Source organism: Chinchilla lanigera, unplaced genomic scaffold (assembly GCF_000276665.1).
Source record: "Chinchilla lanigera isolate Chin_1 unplaced genomic scaffold, ChiLan1.0 scaffold00044, whole genome shotgun sequence".
NCBI classification, from domain to species: Eukaryota; Metazoa; Chordata; class Mammalia; order Rodentia; family Chinchillidae; genus Chinchilla; species Chinchilla lanigera.
This window is the reverse complement of record NW_004955445.1, coordinates 15,755,109-15,771,635: the sequence shown is the minus strand read 5'-3', so window position 1 is coordinate 15,771,635 and position 16,527 is coordinate 15,755,109. Positions and strand designations below refer to the sequence as shown.

The 16,527-nt window shown below is 41.2% G+C and overlaps 1 protein-coding gene across 7 annotated transcripts in view; it reads right to left on the bottom strand.

Moving 5' to 3' along the window:
- Positions 1-16,527, bottom strand: part of Zhx3 (zinc fingers and homeoboxes 3) — a 152,516-nt gene that overhangs the window by 13,603 nt on the left and 122,386 nt on the right. For 5 of the 7 annotated variants that reach the window (XR_001235582.1, XM_005392514.2, XM_005392512.2 and 2 more), the window contains exon 3: positions 1,497-4,505. Coding sequence is in view for 6 of the 7 variants with exons in the window: in XM_005392514.2 (XP_005392571.2) it covers positions 1,497-4,353 (2,857 nt within the window). In the remaining variant the exon portion in view is untranslated. Of the gene's footprint in view, positions 1-1,496; positions 4,506-13,228; positions 13,455-16,527 lie in introns of those variants that run through there. The other 2 variants (XM_005392515.2, XM_013518283.1) reach the window with 2 other exon arrangements.

Below are 16,527 nucleotides of genomic sequence, written 5' to 3'. Positions count from 1 at the left end.
GTCCTTTTTAGAAGTCTTAAGTAGCAGAAACCTGGGTGAAGGAAGCTGGGGCTAAGGGACAGGATCTTGTGACACCACAGTCTCCAGGGACCAACCCCCACATTTCTGAGTGTCTCCAGCACCCACCCACCACAGCCAGCCCAGTGCCATAGCCGCCATTCAGAGCTGCCAATCCCTTTAGCTTTTGCAGCACTCTTCTCTCCTGGCCCTTGCTTGGGCTTCTGGCTCCCCTGCGATGGGGCCTCTAACGCGGAGACAAATGCTGAACAGTAGAAAGACAGAGAGAGGCTGGGAACTCAGGGACAAAGAACCTGGGAAATCACCCAATAATATGACTAATCTACTGGTTCACAACAATGTCTTAAATAATATTTTAAATTTTACTTTTCAATACTTGTTATGGTTCGTGTCTGGATATCCCCCCAAAGCCTCATGCAGTTGGGGGGGGGGCTTTTTGGAGGTGGCTGAATCTAGAGTTTCTGATTGGTTCATGGTCTAGTGCTGGGATTGAGGGTGTGAGTGCTACACCCGCCTAGGGCGGGTAGCCTGCATAACACATAAGGGAGGAACAGAAGCTTGCCCTCCCCTTTTTGCCTTTGCTGCTTTTGCTGTCTTCCATCACCCCAGCTGCCATGAACTGTTGCCCCTCTACCACTGCTACCCTGATTGCGGACTGAAACCTCCCCAAACTATGAGCTACAATAAAAACTTTTCCTCCTTTAACCTTGGGTGTCAGGTATTTGGTCTCAGCAACGAGAAAAGTAACTACAACAATACTAAAATATCATGACCAGAGAAACTCAGGAACAAAACTGAAGCTTTGGATTCCACATATGTTAAAGAGGGAAATGATTTTCCATTATAATAAACTTGTTGTTTTGAGACAGGGTCTCACTATGTAGTCCAAGCTGGCTTCAAACTCACATCGATCTTCCTGCCTCAGCTTCTCAAGTGCTGGGATAACAGGTGTGCACTGCCATGCCCAGCTAATAAACATTTCTTCTCCATCAAGAACAAAAGAAACCTAAGATGGAATTTTCATCATTAGATAGAAGTACTTCCTGTGTCTGAAAACAAAGGCTCTCCTTCCTTTGGTTGACTAATCTGAGCTGAATTTCCTCTGATGTCCTTTTGCTCTCCCCTTCCCAGTTAGTGGGGATTTGCCTGACTTACATGATGTTTTATTTATTCTCTTATTCTAAGAAGTGACCAGAAAAGCTTAGATGCCTTTAGGTTCACCATGTTCTTTCCCCTGCATAGGTCAAAAAAAAAAAATGAACCAAACAAAATCCTACTTCAGTTTCAATCTTCTGTCACTTTAGACTGCTATAGCTTTTGTTGCTGTTTGTCCCCTTAAGCAATCAGACAGTTAAAGCTACTTTTAGGCAGCCTAAAAGACAGCAGATGTCCCCCGGGCAATAAATTCAGGGCCCACCTGTTGAGTCCATCCTCCCCTCACCCACAGAGGAAGGCCACGGTTCCCATGTGCTCCTTACCTAGCTCAAGTCCAGTATGGGAACTCGATGTGTCAAAGGGCTCTGAGCTGGCCTCAGGGGCACTGGGTTCCCATGACTCATTATTTTCAGACACTTCTGAGTAAGTGTCACCCAGGCCTTTGTGAACTGCCACACGCTCTCCAGCACCAGGGTGCTGGTCCTCACTGCCAGTGTCTGCCACAGCCCGCGTTTCCTCACCCATTTTCTCCGCAAACCATTGCTTGACCTGCTGGGAGCTCATCTGGGTCTTGTCACAGAGGTTCTGCAGGTCCTCCTCATACAGCATCTTGTGCGTCATGTAATAGTCTTGCAGGAGTTCTCGGTTGCCAGGGGCGATGACCAGCAGCCCTGGTGGGAAGTTGCCGTGCTTGTAGTCTTCATACCACTTGAGCTGGCCGTTCTTCAGGGCATACCTGCTGTCCCCGAACCAGCGCACCACCTCTGGCCGTGGCAGACCTGTCTGGGCCATGATGGAGTCATAGTCCTGGTTGCTGGGCCACTGCGTCTGGACAAAGAGCTGCCGCAGCAAGTGCCGCTGCTGGGCTGTCTTTTTGTAGCTCATCTTGCCTGGAGGTTGCTCTGCCAGCTTGCTCCACCCATCATCCTCGGGCTCACAGACGCCCAGCCCTGGAAGGTCACTCTTGCCACTGGCTTCAGTGACCCGCAGGTTCTTCAGGTTAATTTTGATGGGGCTGACTCTGCGCTCTGCTGAAGTCTGGTTAATAAGCATTTCTGGGGCACCATTTTCACCAGCAACCCTCAGCTCAGCGGCCAGCTCTCCTTCTCCACCCTCGTCTTCGGCAGCCTCCTCTTCCTCTTGAGAGGCGTTCTCATCGGTTTTCTTGGTCTCCTCAGTATTCACTTTTCTCCGTCTCTCTGAAAACCAGCTATCGATTTCTCTACGCGTCATCTTGGTTTCACTTCTCAGACGGTCCAATTCCTCATCAAGAGGAAGCGGGTTTTGTGCAAAGCTGCTCTCCAGCACACGGAGCTGCTCAGGGGCTCTTTCTTTGTATTTGGTTGGAGTGAAGTCAGGAGCCTGGTGCCAGGACTGCCGTTTGACAGCAGGGTGGCTTGCTAGCGAAGCCACTGTGGGGATGCAGGCCACTTCAGGGGCCTTGGATGATGGGGAGAAGGGGACCTCTGGTACAGAGTCGATGAGGATGGAGCCAGGCTCTCCAGGCATCATGGCTCTGGAGCCCTTTAGGTTCCGGCAGTGGTATCTCCGGTCACTGAACCATTTCCGCACCTCTCTGGTACTGAGCCCAGTCACTTTGGTCAGATGTTCGACTTCACTCTGCCCTGGGAACTGGTTCCGACAGAAGCTCCCTTTCAGAGCCGACAGCTGTTCGTGAGACTTCTTATTCTTATAGATGTTGGCATCAAGAAAGGCCTGGGAGGTTATGCTGGGGCACGCAGTGAGGAGAGACTGGGCAGCATTAACCACCTTCACCGCTGATGCTGTGTTTGAACACACAGTATTAATGGGCGTCACAGATGGCTGCTTGGGGACAGACGTCACTGCCAGGGGCAGGGATGAGTTTGGTGCTTGCAACCCATTGGCCAGTGGTTGAGTGACCAGGAGTCCACCTGCTGTGCCCTCTGGCTGTCCCACAACATGGCCTGGGAGAGCAGCCTGAATGAGATGCTGGACATTGCCTGCACTGGCAACCAGGGGTGTGTTTAGAACTGTGATTGTGGGCTGAGGCACAGACTGGATGACTGTATTGAACATCTTCTTCCGGGCATCCTCGATCTCCTCAGGGGACCAGCTGATGCCCTGTTTCAGCCTCTGGGCTGTGAACCAGATCTTAAGCTGTTCTTCTGGATACTTGGTCACCACAGTCAGGTAGCAGAGCTCCGCTTTGGTTGGGTAGGGGAACTTGTGGAAGGAGTTCTTCAGGAAGCTGTTGGAATCCATGGCTGCGTTGTATGTAGGGATGCTGCTCAGGGGGATCATCACTTTGGGAAGGGACTTGGATGTGGGCAGGGGCTGGTGTGGATGGTGCTGAGCATGCACTGGGGGCTGTTGCTGGAGGGAGAGGAACTGTGCTATACCAGCTGGCAGAACTGGCACTGACCCTATCAGGGGCCCGTTGGCACCATGGGGGGGCTTTGCAGAGCTGGCAGATGGCTGGCTGACTGGAGCTGCCCCATTGACAAAGGCATGGTCTCCCTCTTTCACCTCTGTCTCTCCACCGGATGGCTTTGGCAAGGCCTCACCCACAGGCTGACTGGGGACATTCTCCTTGAGCATATGAATTTTTTTGGCTTCAGCTTTGCCTTTCATTATCTTCATGATTGGGGTCTTAGTAATGATGATTCCAGCCTGTCCATCGGTTCCTTCAGTGCTGGGCTCACCTGCAAGGTCGGGAGCACTGGAACTCTCAGGCACACTCTGCTCTACTACTACATGATTGTCTGGCTTGGCTACATTCCACACAAAGCTGGCTTCCCCCAAGTGACACTTGGCATTGTGCAGGGAAAGGCCCTCAGGGTTTTTTGCCAGGAAACTGCACCCAGTGCATACAAAAGTGGGGTCTTTATTAAAGTCTGTGTGCTCTGAGTTCATATGTCCCACAAATTGGGTCATATCCTGGGATCTGAAATCACAGTCTTTACAGGAGTATAAATAGCCATCCGAAGTGCTCTGATGCCCGTTGGCCAGTGCAGAGCCATCGGTGTTGCTGGAGTTCTGGGCCGGCTCACTAGTGGTGGCAGGTGCTTCTGAGGGCAGATCCTGCTGGGGTCCTTCAGGCAAGGCCTCTGCAGGTTGGGCCTCCACAATGGCATTCGGTAGCACCACCGTCTTCACTGGGATCATGCATGGTGTAGTAGATTTCCTCTTGCTGGCCATGGTGACAACCACTCTGGATGATCAGCAGGTGACAGCTTGTCCCATCCACAGGCCTTACAGTGCAAATTCCAGCTACTCCACGACCATGCAAGAAACGACTTCTAAGGGCAGTTTTTCAGTAATTTTCAGAAAGTAGTTTTTTCCTACTAAAGCTGATAAGAAAGAGGAAAAAAAAAAACATGATTAAGATCTCTTAAGCTCTGTCTCTTAGATCCACGGAGATACCCCACTGCTTGCCCTCTATCACCTAAGTCTTCTCACAAGAATCTCATCAGCAGTTTGGTTCTGCATCTGAGTCAGGTGCCTCAGCTGCAAACAAAGCAGTGCTCTGAAGGATGACCCGGGGATGTTCCAACACCACTTGATGATTTAAGCAATGTTTTTTTGTTGTCGTTTCCCCCTCCTCCATATGCTTGCATTAAGTAACTCGGCTTTAAAGACAAAAACAAAAACTCCCTCTTTTGGACTTCTACATTAATTCTGACCATGTCAGAATGAGAACAAAAGATCCAGTGTAATTCTTGTTTAAATGTTTGGCCCAACAAGGGTTTTCTTTTCATAGCCTTCCCACATATGAGAACATGACGCCTCTGTCCCTCCAGCAGGCCCCAAGACCAAGTTAGTAGCAGTGTGCAAATGCAGGGAGGCTTGGGTGGGAAGACTGCCTGGTTGTGCAAGAGCTGGCGTCTCTGGGTGGCTGTTCCCTCACTGTCATGCTGCCCCTCCCATTCTAGGCTTCAGGAAAGGGATCACCACACAGTTACTGGCTGTACCGAGCCCCACTATCACTGTGATGAAACCAAACATCAGAAGGTCAGGATACCCACAAACCCAATTTGTGGCCCAATAATTCAAAGTGGGTTACATCCTACACGTGACCTTCCACTGTGCTTGCTTTTTACTGTTCATGTTTTTCTCTGGGTGCCTTTACTTTTTCTTAAAAAAAACTATTAAATCTTTGGTCAGTTTGAAATTTACTTCAAAAGCTGGAAGACAGATTTACTTATATATAAAAATAACTGTAATAATAATTATTTCATGCGATACCATGAGAAAAGTGCTTCTATGATCTGCACTACTAACATGTCACCATAATCATTACCTTTTTCTTAGCAAACTGTACTGCTGTAATGGCTCAGCTAACAGCAATTTGAAATTAAAATCAAATTATAATCAGTGTTTAGAATTGATATAAAGATGTACAGAAAATTAAAATAGCTCTATCAAAATCTCAGTAGACAAACACAATTTTTTGCTGTTTCTTTTGGTTTCTGGCTTGAGACAGGGTCTCACTATGTAGTCCAGGCTGGCCTCCAACTCCTGATCCTCTTGTTTCAGTCTTCAAAGTTCTAGGATTACAGCTGAGGGCCATCACGGTCAGTGCTTTTTTGTTGTTCCTCAGCCTAATTGTGATGATCATGGTGGTCATAATGATGTTAAAATAATTTCTATTTCAAAAAGCTGCAGTGAGACATAGATACAGATACAGACAGACCCCCAGACCTCACTATTTCTGCCACCCAAATGTCATGCACATATATTTTTTTAGTTTTTAACTGTGAAGATAAAATATTAATATTAAATGAAATTTAAGAAAATAAAACTACCTATCATTATAGATACCCTTCCTCCAGTTCAAGTACTTTATAGATATTTTCAATTATAATGAGTTTGAACTTACATTTTCTTCTCTCACTAAACATATCATAAACATTTTTATTACTTGGCTTCATAATTATAGTATCTGCTAACTGTGTGCTAAATACACAGGACTCAGACATGTGCTCCTGCACAGGCTTCCAACGCCTTAATCTCTGGGTCACAGTTAAATAAACAACTCTGAGAATCGAGCATATTTTCTCTATCAAATTATTTCCTGAGGCTAACCCACAGACACGGGTTTATCAGCTCCAAGTACAATTTCTCAGTTCTTTTACGTATAACTGGCAGGCATTTGGAATCAAGTGTTTTATAATTTCAAATAAGGAAAACTAATAATAATACAGTTCTTTTGCTCCTAGTGAGCAAGTGAGATTTTTAGACAAGTCATGATAGACTTCAAATAGACTATCTGAAAGCAAAAGTGACAAAAGAAAAAAATAGGCAAATTGGACTTCATCAAAATTAAAAACTCCTGTGTTTCAAAGATCCCTGAGAAAGTGAAAAGCTTTGAAAATCATGTATATAATAAGATGTATCTAGAATGCATAGACTTCTTACAACTCAGAAATAAAAAGAGAAATAATTCAATTAAAAATGAACAAAGAATTTAAACAGGTATTTTTAAAGAGGCTACATAAATCATCAATAAACACATTTAAAAATGTTCAGCACCACTAGTAGAGAAATGCAGTATAATTCAAAACCACAATAAAGCAGGGTGCAGTGGTACACACCTGTAATTCAAGCAATTTGTGAGGCTGAGGCAGGAGGATTGGGAATCTGAAGCTAGCCTGGGCAGCTGAACTCCATATGACTCTGTCTCAAAATAAAAATTAAAAAGTGCTGGGTATATAGCTCAGTGGTAGATTACTTGCCCAGCATGTATGAGGCCCTGGATTGAATCCCCAGTACTACTATACACAGAACAAAACAAAATAAAAACTCACCAGGATGGCTACAATTACAATGATAGATAGTAAGTGTGGGGGAGGACACGAAGAAATTGGAGCCCTCACACAAAAATTATGTGGCCACTTCAAAAAGACAGTCTGGCTATTCCTTAAAAAGTTAAATATAGAGTTGGCCTGGGCACATATATGAGAGAAGTGAAAACATGTCCACACAAGAATTTGTGGACCAATGTTTATAGTATTGTTATAACAACAGTCAAAAGTGGAAACAAATGAAATGACTGTCAGTTGATGAATGAATGGTCTGTGATATATCCACAAATGAAATATTATTCAGCTGTTAAAAAGGAATGTGGCTTTGATATGAGCTGCAACATAGATGAACCTGAAAACATTATGCTAAATGAAAGAAGGCAGGTATAAAATGTCACATATTGTATGATGTGTCTAGAAGAAGAAACTCTAAAGACAGACAGAAAGTAGACTGGTGGTTGCAACGGCTGAAGGTTGGAGAGAGAGAATGGAGTGACTGTTAATGAGTATAAGGTCTTTCCTTAGGGTGATGAAAAATGTTCTAAAATTAGATAGTGGGGAACAGATACATAACTCTTTGATATACTAAAAGAAAACTGAACCCAAGAAAGGTAAGAGACAGAATGTCACCACATTCTGTTATGTAGAAGAGGTCATCACACACACCCTTAAGATTCCAGTACCAGTGACATGATTGTGCAATACTTCCTGACTTCCTTTGGTGATACTGATTTCCACTCTGGGTAAAGGTGAATTGCGGTGGCTGTGAACATCTAATTTGGCAAGAAAGAGGGGAGAGAGAGGCAGCCTAAGTAGCTGGAAGGAGCCCCACGACAAAGGAAGAGAGCACAGGCTGTCCAGAAGCACTCGGGAGGAGGTTAAGTACAGGCCTCTGCTTCCACGGCGCAAGAAGCACGGCCAGAAGTGCTCTTTATGATGGGGACTGAGTTTCACTGAGGAAAAGGTCAATAATGTTTCTGGTGTTCTATTTACTAAGGATGAGCAGTGGACAACATGTAGACAGATTTGATTTTTGGAAACAATGCCAATGTATTTCAAAATTGTCTCCAATTAGACCCAAATTATCATTCAAATAAATGATAAAGGAGGGTGACACAACGGTAGCCATTCTTGGAGTGGAGAAGCCATTAATTATAGGCAATTACAAAATAGTAGTAAGGGAAGCAACAGTAACAGCAATCATTTACCAAGAGTTTAAGAAGTATTCTTATCCATATCCTCTCATTTCATTTTTACAATATTCTCACAAATCCCATTTTGTAGTCAAGAAAGACCAGGCTCAGAGAAGCACAGTAACTATCTCAAAGGTACACAGCCAGGCAGTAGCAGGGGCTGAATAAGAACCCTCACAGTCTGGCTCCAGAGCGGGCAACCTCCACCATTCCACAGATGAAGCTTTCTGAGTTACCCTAAAATTATTGGGATAAGGATTTTTCATGCTCTCTTGGAGTGATGTTTTCCCAGCATGTATTAGGAAAAATTTTAAATATACAATAAAGTTGAAAGAATTTTAACATGAACACCCATATGCCCACCGCCTAGATGTTTACCAGTGGCTATTTTTAGCAATACTGTCCTCTGAGGTAAGTTTGGTTTTATTTCTGATTTTTTTTTAGTATCTATTAAAAGTAGTGCTTAAAGAGAAAAATCTCCAATCGTCTAGAAAATCATCATCAGGAAGACATTTACAGAGCATGTCTGACAAGGGAAGCATTACTGGGTAGAAATACACACAGTTTCCCAAGTCAAGCCCAAGTCAGGTAAGCTGATAAAAACGTAAGGTTTTTGTGCTGCCAAAAGAGATTCAGAGGAAGGGCCAGATTATTTTTGCTTTGTTATCTGTGTTTCTTGATATCACATTCAAGAAATCACTGCCAAATCCAATGCCATAACACTTCCCTCCTATATTTTCTTCTAGGAATTTTGCACTTTCAGGTCTCCCATTTAGGTCTTTTGTTTGTTTGTTTGTTTTTTCCCAGTACCGGGAATTGAACTCATGACCTCTCACTTGCCAGGCAAGCGCTGTGCCGCTGAGCTAAATCCCCAGCCCCCCATTTAGGTCTTTAATCCATTTGAATTAATTTTTTTGGCACGACATAAGGCAAGAGAATATAGTTTGATTCTTTTGGGTGTGGGTATTTAGTTTTCCCAACACTATTTTTGAAGGGACTTATCTTTTCCCTATCATGTAGTCTTGGCAACTTCTATTGAAGATCACTTGACTACATACATAAGTCATTTGATTTATTTCTAGGTCTGTTCTGTTCTATTGATTTACAAGTCTATCTTTATGCCAGTGTCTTTCTGGTTGATTACTGTATCTTTGTAATATTTTCCAAAATCAGTAAGTGTGAAGTCACCAGCTTTGTTTTTCTTTCTCAAGATTTTTGTGCTATTTAAAATCCTTTGAGATTCCGTAAGGATTTTAGGTTTTTTTTTTTTTTTTTTTTTTTTCCTATTTCAACATCAACAAAAAATGTCAGTGAGATTTTGGAAGTTCTAGCAGGGGAGTGCAGCTACTCATATACTCTTGACCAAGGAAATAGTCCTCCTCTACCAGGGTGGTCCTCCTCTTGGACTGAGTGTGCAGCTTCAGGAAAGATACACATGGAGTGGTGAGGGAAGGGGACACACGCGTAGCCAGCCAGACCAGCAGAATCAACGCTGGTAATCAATGGCATGACAGATGTCACAGCCAGATTGCCCTCACATCTGAGATTCTGATAGGTATTGCACTGAACTGTTAGGTAGTTTCTGATAGTGTAGACATGTGAATAATATGAAATCCTCCAATCCATGGGCACAGTATTGTCAATTTATTTGTGTCTTCTCTAATTTTATTCAGCAATGCTCTATAGCTCTAAGTGTATAAGTCCTTCGCCTCTTTGGCTAAGTTTGTTAAATATTTTATTCTTTTTTGTGGTTATGGATTTTTTTCTTAATTTCCTTTTTAGATTATTCATTATACAGAAACGCAACTAATTATTTTGCGCTGATTTATATCCTGCAATTTTGAACTCATTTATTCTAAAAAATTAAGGCTTTCTACATATAAAATTATGTTATCTTTGAACAGAAATAATTTCCTTTCCTACTTTAACGCCTTTTATTTCTTTTTCTTGCCTAACTACTCTGGTTGAGACTTCTAGTACAGAATACTGTTGAATAGATATGGAGAGACCTTGCCTTGATCTTGATCTTAGAAAAATAGCTTCCAGCTTTTCCACTGTGAGTAGACATTAGCTGTGGGCTTTTTATACGTGGCCTTCAGTATATTGAGGTACTGTCCCAGTTTGTAGAATGCTTTTTATCATGAAAGGGCCTAGAACTTTCTAAAATGCTTTCTCCATATCATCATCATGACCATCTGGTTTCTGCCCTTACTTCTGTTAATATGGCATAACACATGATTAGTTTTCATACTTTGAACTATCTCTGCACTCTAGAAATAAATCCCTCTTTGGTATGGTACACAACCCCTTTAATGTGCTGTTGAATTGTTGTTTGCTAGTATTTTGCTAGGAATTTTTGTGTCAATATTTATCAAGGATTTAGTCTACAGTTTTCTTTTTCGTAGCATCTTTATCTGCTTTTAGCATTAGGGTAATGCTGACCTCATAAAATAAATTTGAAAGTGTTCTCTTCTTTCCACTTTTTTTTTTGAGGACTGGCATTACTTTTTTAAATGTTTGTTAGGAGTCTCTAGGGAGCCATCTGGCCCTGGGTTCTTTTTTGGGGGGAATTTACTTTTTTGTTTTGGTTGGATGGTTTGTTTGTTTGTTTGTTTGTTTGGAGGCAGGGTCTAGCTGTGTGGTCCAGGCTGATCTGGAACTCACTATGTAGTTCAGGCTGGCCTCAAACTTGTGGCAATCCTCCTGCTTAAATCTCCTCAAACTTGTGGCAATCCTCCTGCTTCAGTATCCCAAGTGCTAAGTGATTACTGATTCAATCTCCTTATAATTATAGTGTGTTCAATTTTTAAAAATTTCTTTGTGATTCAGTCTTGACAGGTTGCATGTTTCCATGCAACAATGACAGCTAATTACTCCACAGCAGTCTCTCACAGTCCTTTTTATTTCTGTGGCATCACCCCCCACCAAAAGTCTCCTCTTTTGTCTCTAATTTTGGTTCTTCTATCTAGTTCCTTAGTCTAGCAAAGAATTTATCAACTTTGTTGATCTTTTCCAAAACCTAACTCTCAGTTCCATTGATTTTTCTACTCTTTAACTTGTTTATTTATGCTCTACCTTTTATTATTTCTTTGTTTCTGCTAACTTTGGATTTAGTTCATTGTTCTTTTTATAGTTCCCTACAGTGTAAAGTTGGGTTTTCAGGTCTTTTTTCTTCTTTTTTAATGTAGACATTTACAACTACAAACTTTCCTCTTAGTACTGCTTTTGTTGCATACTATAATGTTGGTATGTTGTATTTTTGTTTTCATTTGTCTCAAGATATGTTCTAATTGTAATTCCTTCTTTGACTCATTGATTATTCAAGATTATGTTGTTAAATTTTGGTATGTTTGTGAATTTTCTAGTTTTCCTTTTGCTGTGATTTGTAGTTTCATTTTTGGAGTCAGAAAAAATATTTGGTACGATTTAAGGGTTCTGTCCTAGGTAATACTCCATGTATACTTAGGAGAGCAAGCACCCTGCTCTCCTGTGTACAGTGTTCTGTATACGTCATTTGGTCCAACTAGTCTATAATGGTGTTGGAGCGGAATCTCTCACTCTTCGTTTTTAAATTATTTTATTATTTAAGTATCTGACTCTTGAAATGATTTAGCAGATAAAGGAAATGTCCTTAGGTAAAGGTTTTATATCTGGAACCAAAACTAACATTATAGATAACACTGAAACACTTGAGTCAATAACAAGACAAGACTCTTGCTATCATTATTGAGTACTGTAGTAAGTATTCCAGACAGTGAAATATAACAATAAAAATATGAGAAATATGAAGTGAAGAATAATGAGAAAAACTGATACCACTATTTGCAGATGAGAGAACTGTGAAGTGGAAAATTCCCTGAAAAATGACTATTAACTAATAAGAAAACTGAGTGACATGATTATACACATTAGCAACATGCACAAAAAAACCATTAGGTCTCCTATGTGCCAAAAATACCCAACAAGGGAAATAAACAGAAGAGGGGGAAAGACCTTAGAAAAAGCCTTATAAGGTATGTGCAAAATTTCTGACAAAAATTACAAAACTTTAATAAAATTTAAAAAGGCTGGACCTGGTGGCATACACCTATAATCCCAGCTCCCTGGCAGGCTAAGGTAGGACAATGGCAAGTTTGAGCCATCAGCCCTGAAAACCTAACAATGTACTGTCCCCAAAATATAATAAATATACCCCAAAATATATTTAAAGAATTAAATATATAATGTACTACATAATATATATGATTTCACTGCTTTAAAAAAATCTGTAGACTTGTAATTGTTTGAATAGAAACAAAACTTAAAAGCAAAAAATAAATACTGATCTATTAAACAGTAAGTGACTTTACAGGAGGGAAAGGAACACTTTTCAAAAAAAATTTAATGTCTTCTATATTTGAATTTTTATAATCATGTGTTGCTTCCATAATTTATAAAAATAAAGGGCTGGGGATGTAGCTCAGTGGCACAGCGCCTGCCTGGCAAGTGTGAGGCCCTGAGTTCCATTCCCGATACCAAAAAAAAAAAAGGCAGGCCGTGGTGGCGCCTGTCTGTAATCCCAGCACTCGGGACCTGAGGCAGGAGGATCGTTGCAAATTCGAGGCCAGCCTGGGCTACAAAGTGAGCTCAAGGCCAGCCTGAACTGCATACCGAGACCGTGTTTCAAAAAGACAAAACAAAGTAAAATAAGAAGTTGGTCACGGTGGTACACATCTGTAATCCTAGCACTCTGAAGCCAGGGAGATTACAAGTTTGAGCCCAGCCTAGGCAATTTAGCAACTTAGCGAGATGTTGTCTCAAGACAAAAGCGGGGAGGTAAGGAATGTAGTTCAGTGTAAAGGCCCTAGGTCCAGAACTTTAAAAAGAAAAAAAGAATATAAATAAATCCATTTATTAGTGCTTGTAATAAGTACATCCTGCCAGTAGGGGGGCCAGCATGTGGAGATTGAGTGCTGATTTAGTGTTGAGCAGTTTCAGTGAGACATAAACACTGTGTGAATTGGCAAGGGTAGTCCTGATATAGCCCCCTCAGATACCAAAGTTTTGTTAAATGGAGACTCTAATTGACATCAGTACCTTATCATTTATTTGACGACCTTATCTTGTTGAAGTACTGGAACAACAAATGCCATGCTGGGTGAGGTGGTACATTGCTGTAATCCCAGCTGCTTGAGAGGCTCAAGTGGGAGAATCATACGCTTGAGGCCAGCCCAGGCAACTAAGAGAGATCCTGTCTCAAAACAGAAATGGGTTGAGAATACAACTTGGCATTCCCTGGGTTCAATCCCCAGTACTAAGATAGATAGATAGATAGACAGACAGACAGACAGATAGATGATAGATGGATGGATGGACGGATGGATGGATAGACGGACAGATGGACAGACAGACAGGAAGAAAGAATAAATGGATCAGCCAACAGACAAAGATGGATGGCAGGCACACACGCATACACGCAATAGATTGGCCTAAAGCAGGTCAGTAGAGGGAATCTGACAACTCACTGTTTTCAAATGTCAACTTCAATACAAAAATAATTCCATGGGCAAAAGCCCCTGACATGCTGAAATCATAAAGGCACAATCTGAGGCAGAATCCTTAGAAAATATGGAAGTTTCACACTTAAAAATAGCTCTAGAACAAACATCCTAAAAATAGAATTTTTGTGGATTTATACTATTTATCTGAAAAATTAGTAAACCCTCAGTCAGGCACTAGAAATGTCAAAAAGTCATCCTCAGGCCACATGTGGAGAAAAAAAAACCCAGCAGGTTCTCCTATGAAATCACGGCAACTATTCTAGTAGTCAGGCTGGGGTGCAAGCTATAGAATAAATGAGTATCTCCAAGACTAGCTGGCATGACTCTAGCCATGGCAGCAGTGACTGGCACTGAGAACCACTACCACAAACTCCCAACAAAATTGATGGGCCCATTTCAAAAGAATTCTGGAGCATAAGACAAAATCACACTCACATGGATCAATTTGCACCGATGGCACCATAACTATTCTAGAAAGTCAGGTTCAACTGCTTATATAAGGAAACAAATTCTTCAAATCAAGATCTTTCACTGTCTGCTGGACCTCATATATCTGCCTTTGCCTGCCTTCAAACTGAAGGATAATATCAGCTCTCCTGTATCTGCGGGAGCTATAAACTCCAGAGGACTTGCTCTAAATTACTGCTCCTTGTGTTTTCTTCTGTAAACTGGTACTGTGCACATAATCTGAGTCTTCCTTAGAGAACCAAGGGAGTTTGCCCATTAGATTCCTTCTCAACCAAGCAATAACTGAAATTAGGTCTTTAAAAATACAATTATTTATTCACTCTCTATTGTACTTAACTTTTTTTTTTTTTTTCGTCTTTTTGAGATAGGGTCTCACTATGCAGTTCAGGCTGGCTTTGTGCTCACTTTGTAGCCCAGGCTGGTCTCAAACTTACAACAATCTTCCTGCCTCAGCCTCCCAAGTGCTGGGATTACAGTCATGCACCACCACACCCAGCAACATGTTCATTTTAACACCTAAACTAAATTCAATATATTTATACAAAGAACTAAGATGAATACAGTTATATCCAGACAAAAGTTATCTACTTTTGTTAGAAAACATTCCAATTTATACAAAGCACACTACAAAAAGAAATTTTACTATTTGCTTCTTAGGAAAATAAATGTCACTGAAGAACAGGAAGGACTGATCAATGACCTCAGCTGAAGTGATGTAACACTGGCACCACCTAGTGCCTCTTTACGTTGGCACACGGCCACTCGCACTGAACAAAGCTCTCCCACTTCCCCCAGTGACAAGAGATATTGGATTTAGTAATTTATAACTCAATTATGAGCTAGTAGTCAAACCCAAATGGAGACTGAAACGATGAAGCTTGAGAATTTCCAGGGTGCTTAATCACAATTCCCTCAATTGCAAAAGAAAAGACTGGAAATTCTGATCACATTTGAGATAATGAAAGGAGCCTTTTCATAATTTTTACATGTCAAAGGTTAGAAATATTTGAAATGCAAATAATGATAAAACAGCTTTAGAGTATATCTTGAACAATATTTAATAAAAACTATAGCAGTAATCTCTTAGTATGTAATTGTTCTTGTATTTCGTATTACCATGAAATTCTATATTCAGTTCTATTTTAGTTCCTTCAATAATTACATCTTAAGTTTAGAGAAAAATACATTTTACTGACTTTTACAAAGGGGGTGAGACCAGAACTTGAAAAGAAAGAAGTAATATTTCATGAAATATGAAATATTCATATTTCATCGACCAGCCAGGAAAATCTGTTTCACTGGTTTTAGGCCTTTTATTCAAATGTATTTGATTCCAGGTCTATCAACTTTGTAAATTTGGTCTCTATATATTGGTAAATACTAGCATAAAAGAGTCTCTACTTTAAGAAGCTCAATAACAGCCTAGGAGAGTTAAAGCAGCCTACCTTATCATCTGATTGTTATTATCTTCAATAGCTTAGGCAACATTTGTAACTCAGACCACAATTCCAAGGTTCCACATCTGTTTGCCCCATCCCTTTCAGTTACAATACTGAGAAACAGGACAAAATTTCTCATGTTAATGTAGAGAGTTCAAGAATTTAACAAAGGTAATTGTTCAATTTTTATTAGTCCACCTGGTTAACCAACAGAAATACAAAATTTAAGTTCCTGGATTTTAAAATCTATTCAAGCTGATTTGGTTAAATTTGGTAGATTAAAAACGGCAAACGAAGCCAGGAACAAAGGTGCATACCTGAAACTCAGCACTTGGGAGGCTGAGGTTGGAAGACCACTGGGGGTTTGAGGATACCCTGGGCTACGCTGTGAGTTCAAAGCCAGACTGAACTATATAGCAAGACCCATCTCAAAAAAAAAAAAAGCAAATAAATTTAACAATATAAACTTCTGCTAAGGATATAACAGCAAATGCTATGTGTGATACACAGATTTCATTTGAAAACATGAGCCATGCCTTACTTGCATCCTAACTCTAATAAAACAACAGCAAAAAAAGCCACTTCAGAGGCAATCAGGGAAAATATGAACATACACTGGTATTTTAGCCTATTGCCATGTTAAAAAACAAAAGATGCTCAAACCCTAGTGGTTTAAACAAAAACATATCTCTTGTGATTCTGTGCAGAGCTCAGCCAGGAAATTCCTCTGAGCTGGAACGTCCAAGGTAGCTTCTTTCACTTACATGTCTGACACCTCCACTGGAATGCTGGGATAGGCTGGGTCTTATCTAGGATAGTTTTGTGGTTTTTTGGTTTTTGAGACAGGGTCTTACTAGGTCTTACTTACTATGTACTCCAGGCTGGCTTTGAACTCACTGTGTAGCCCAGGCTGGCCTTGACCTTATGA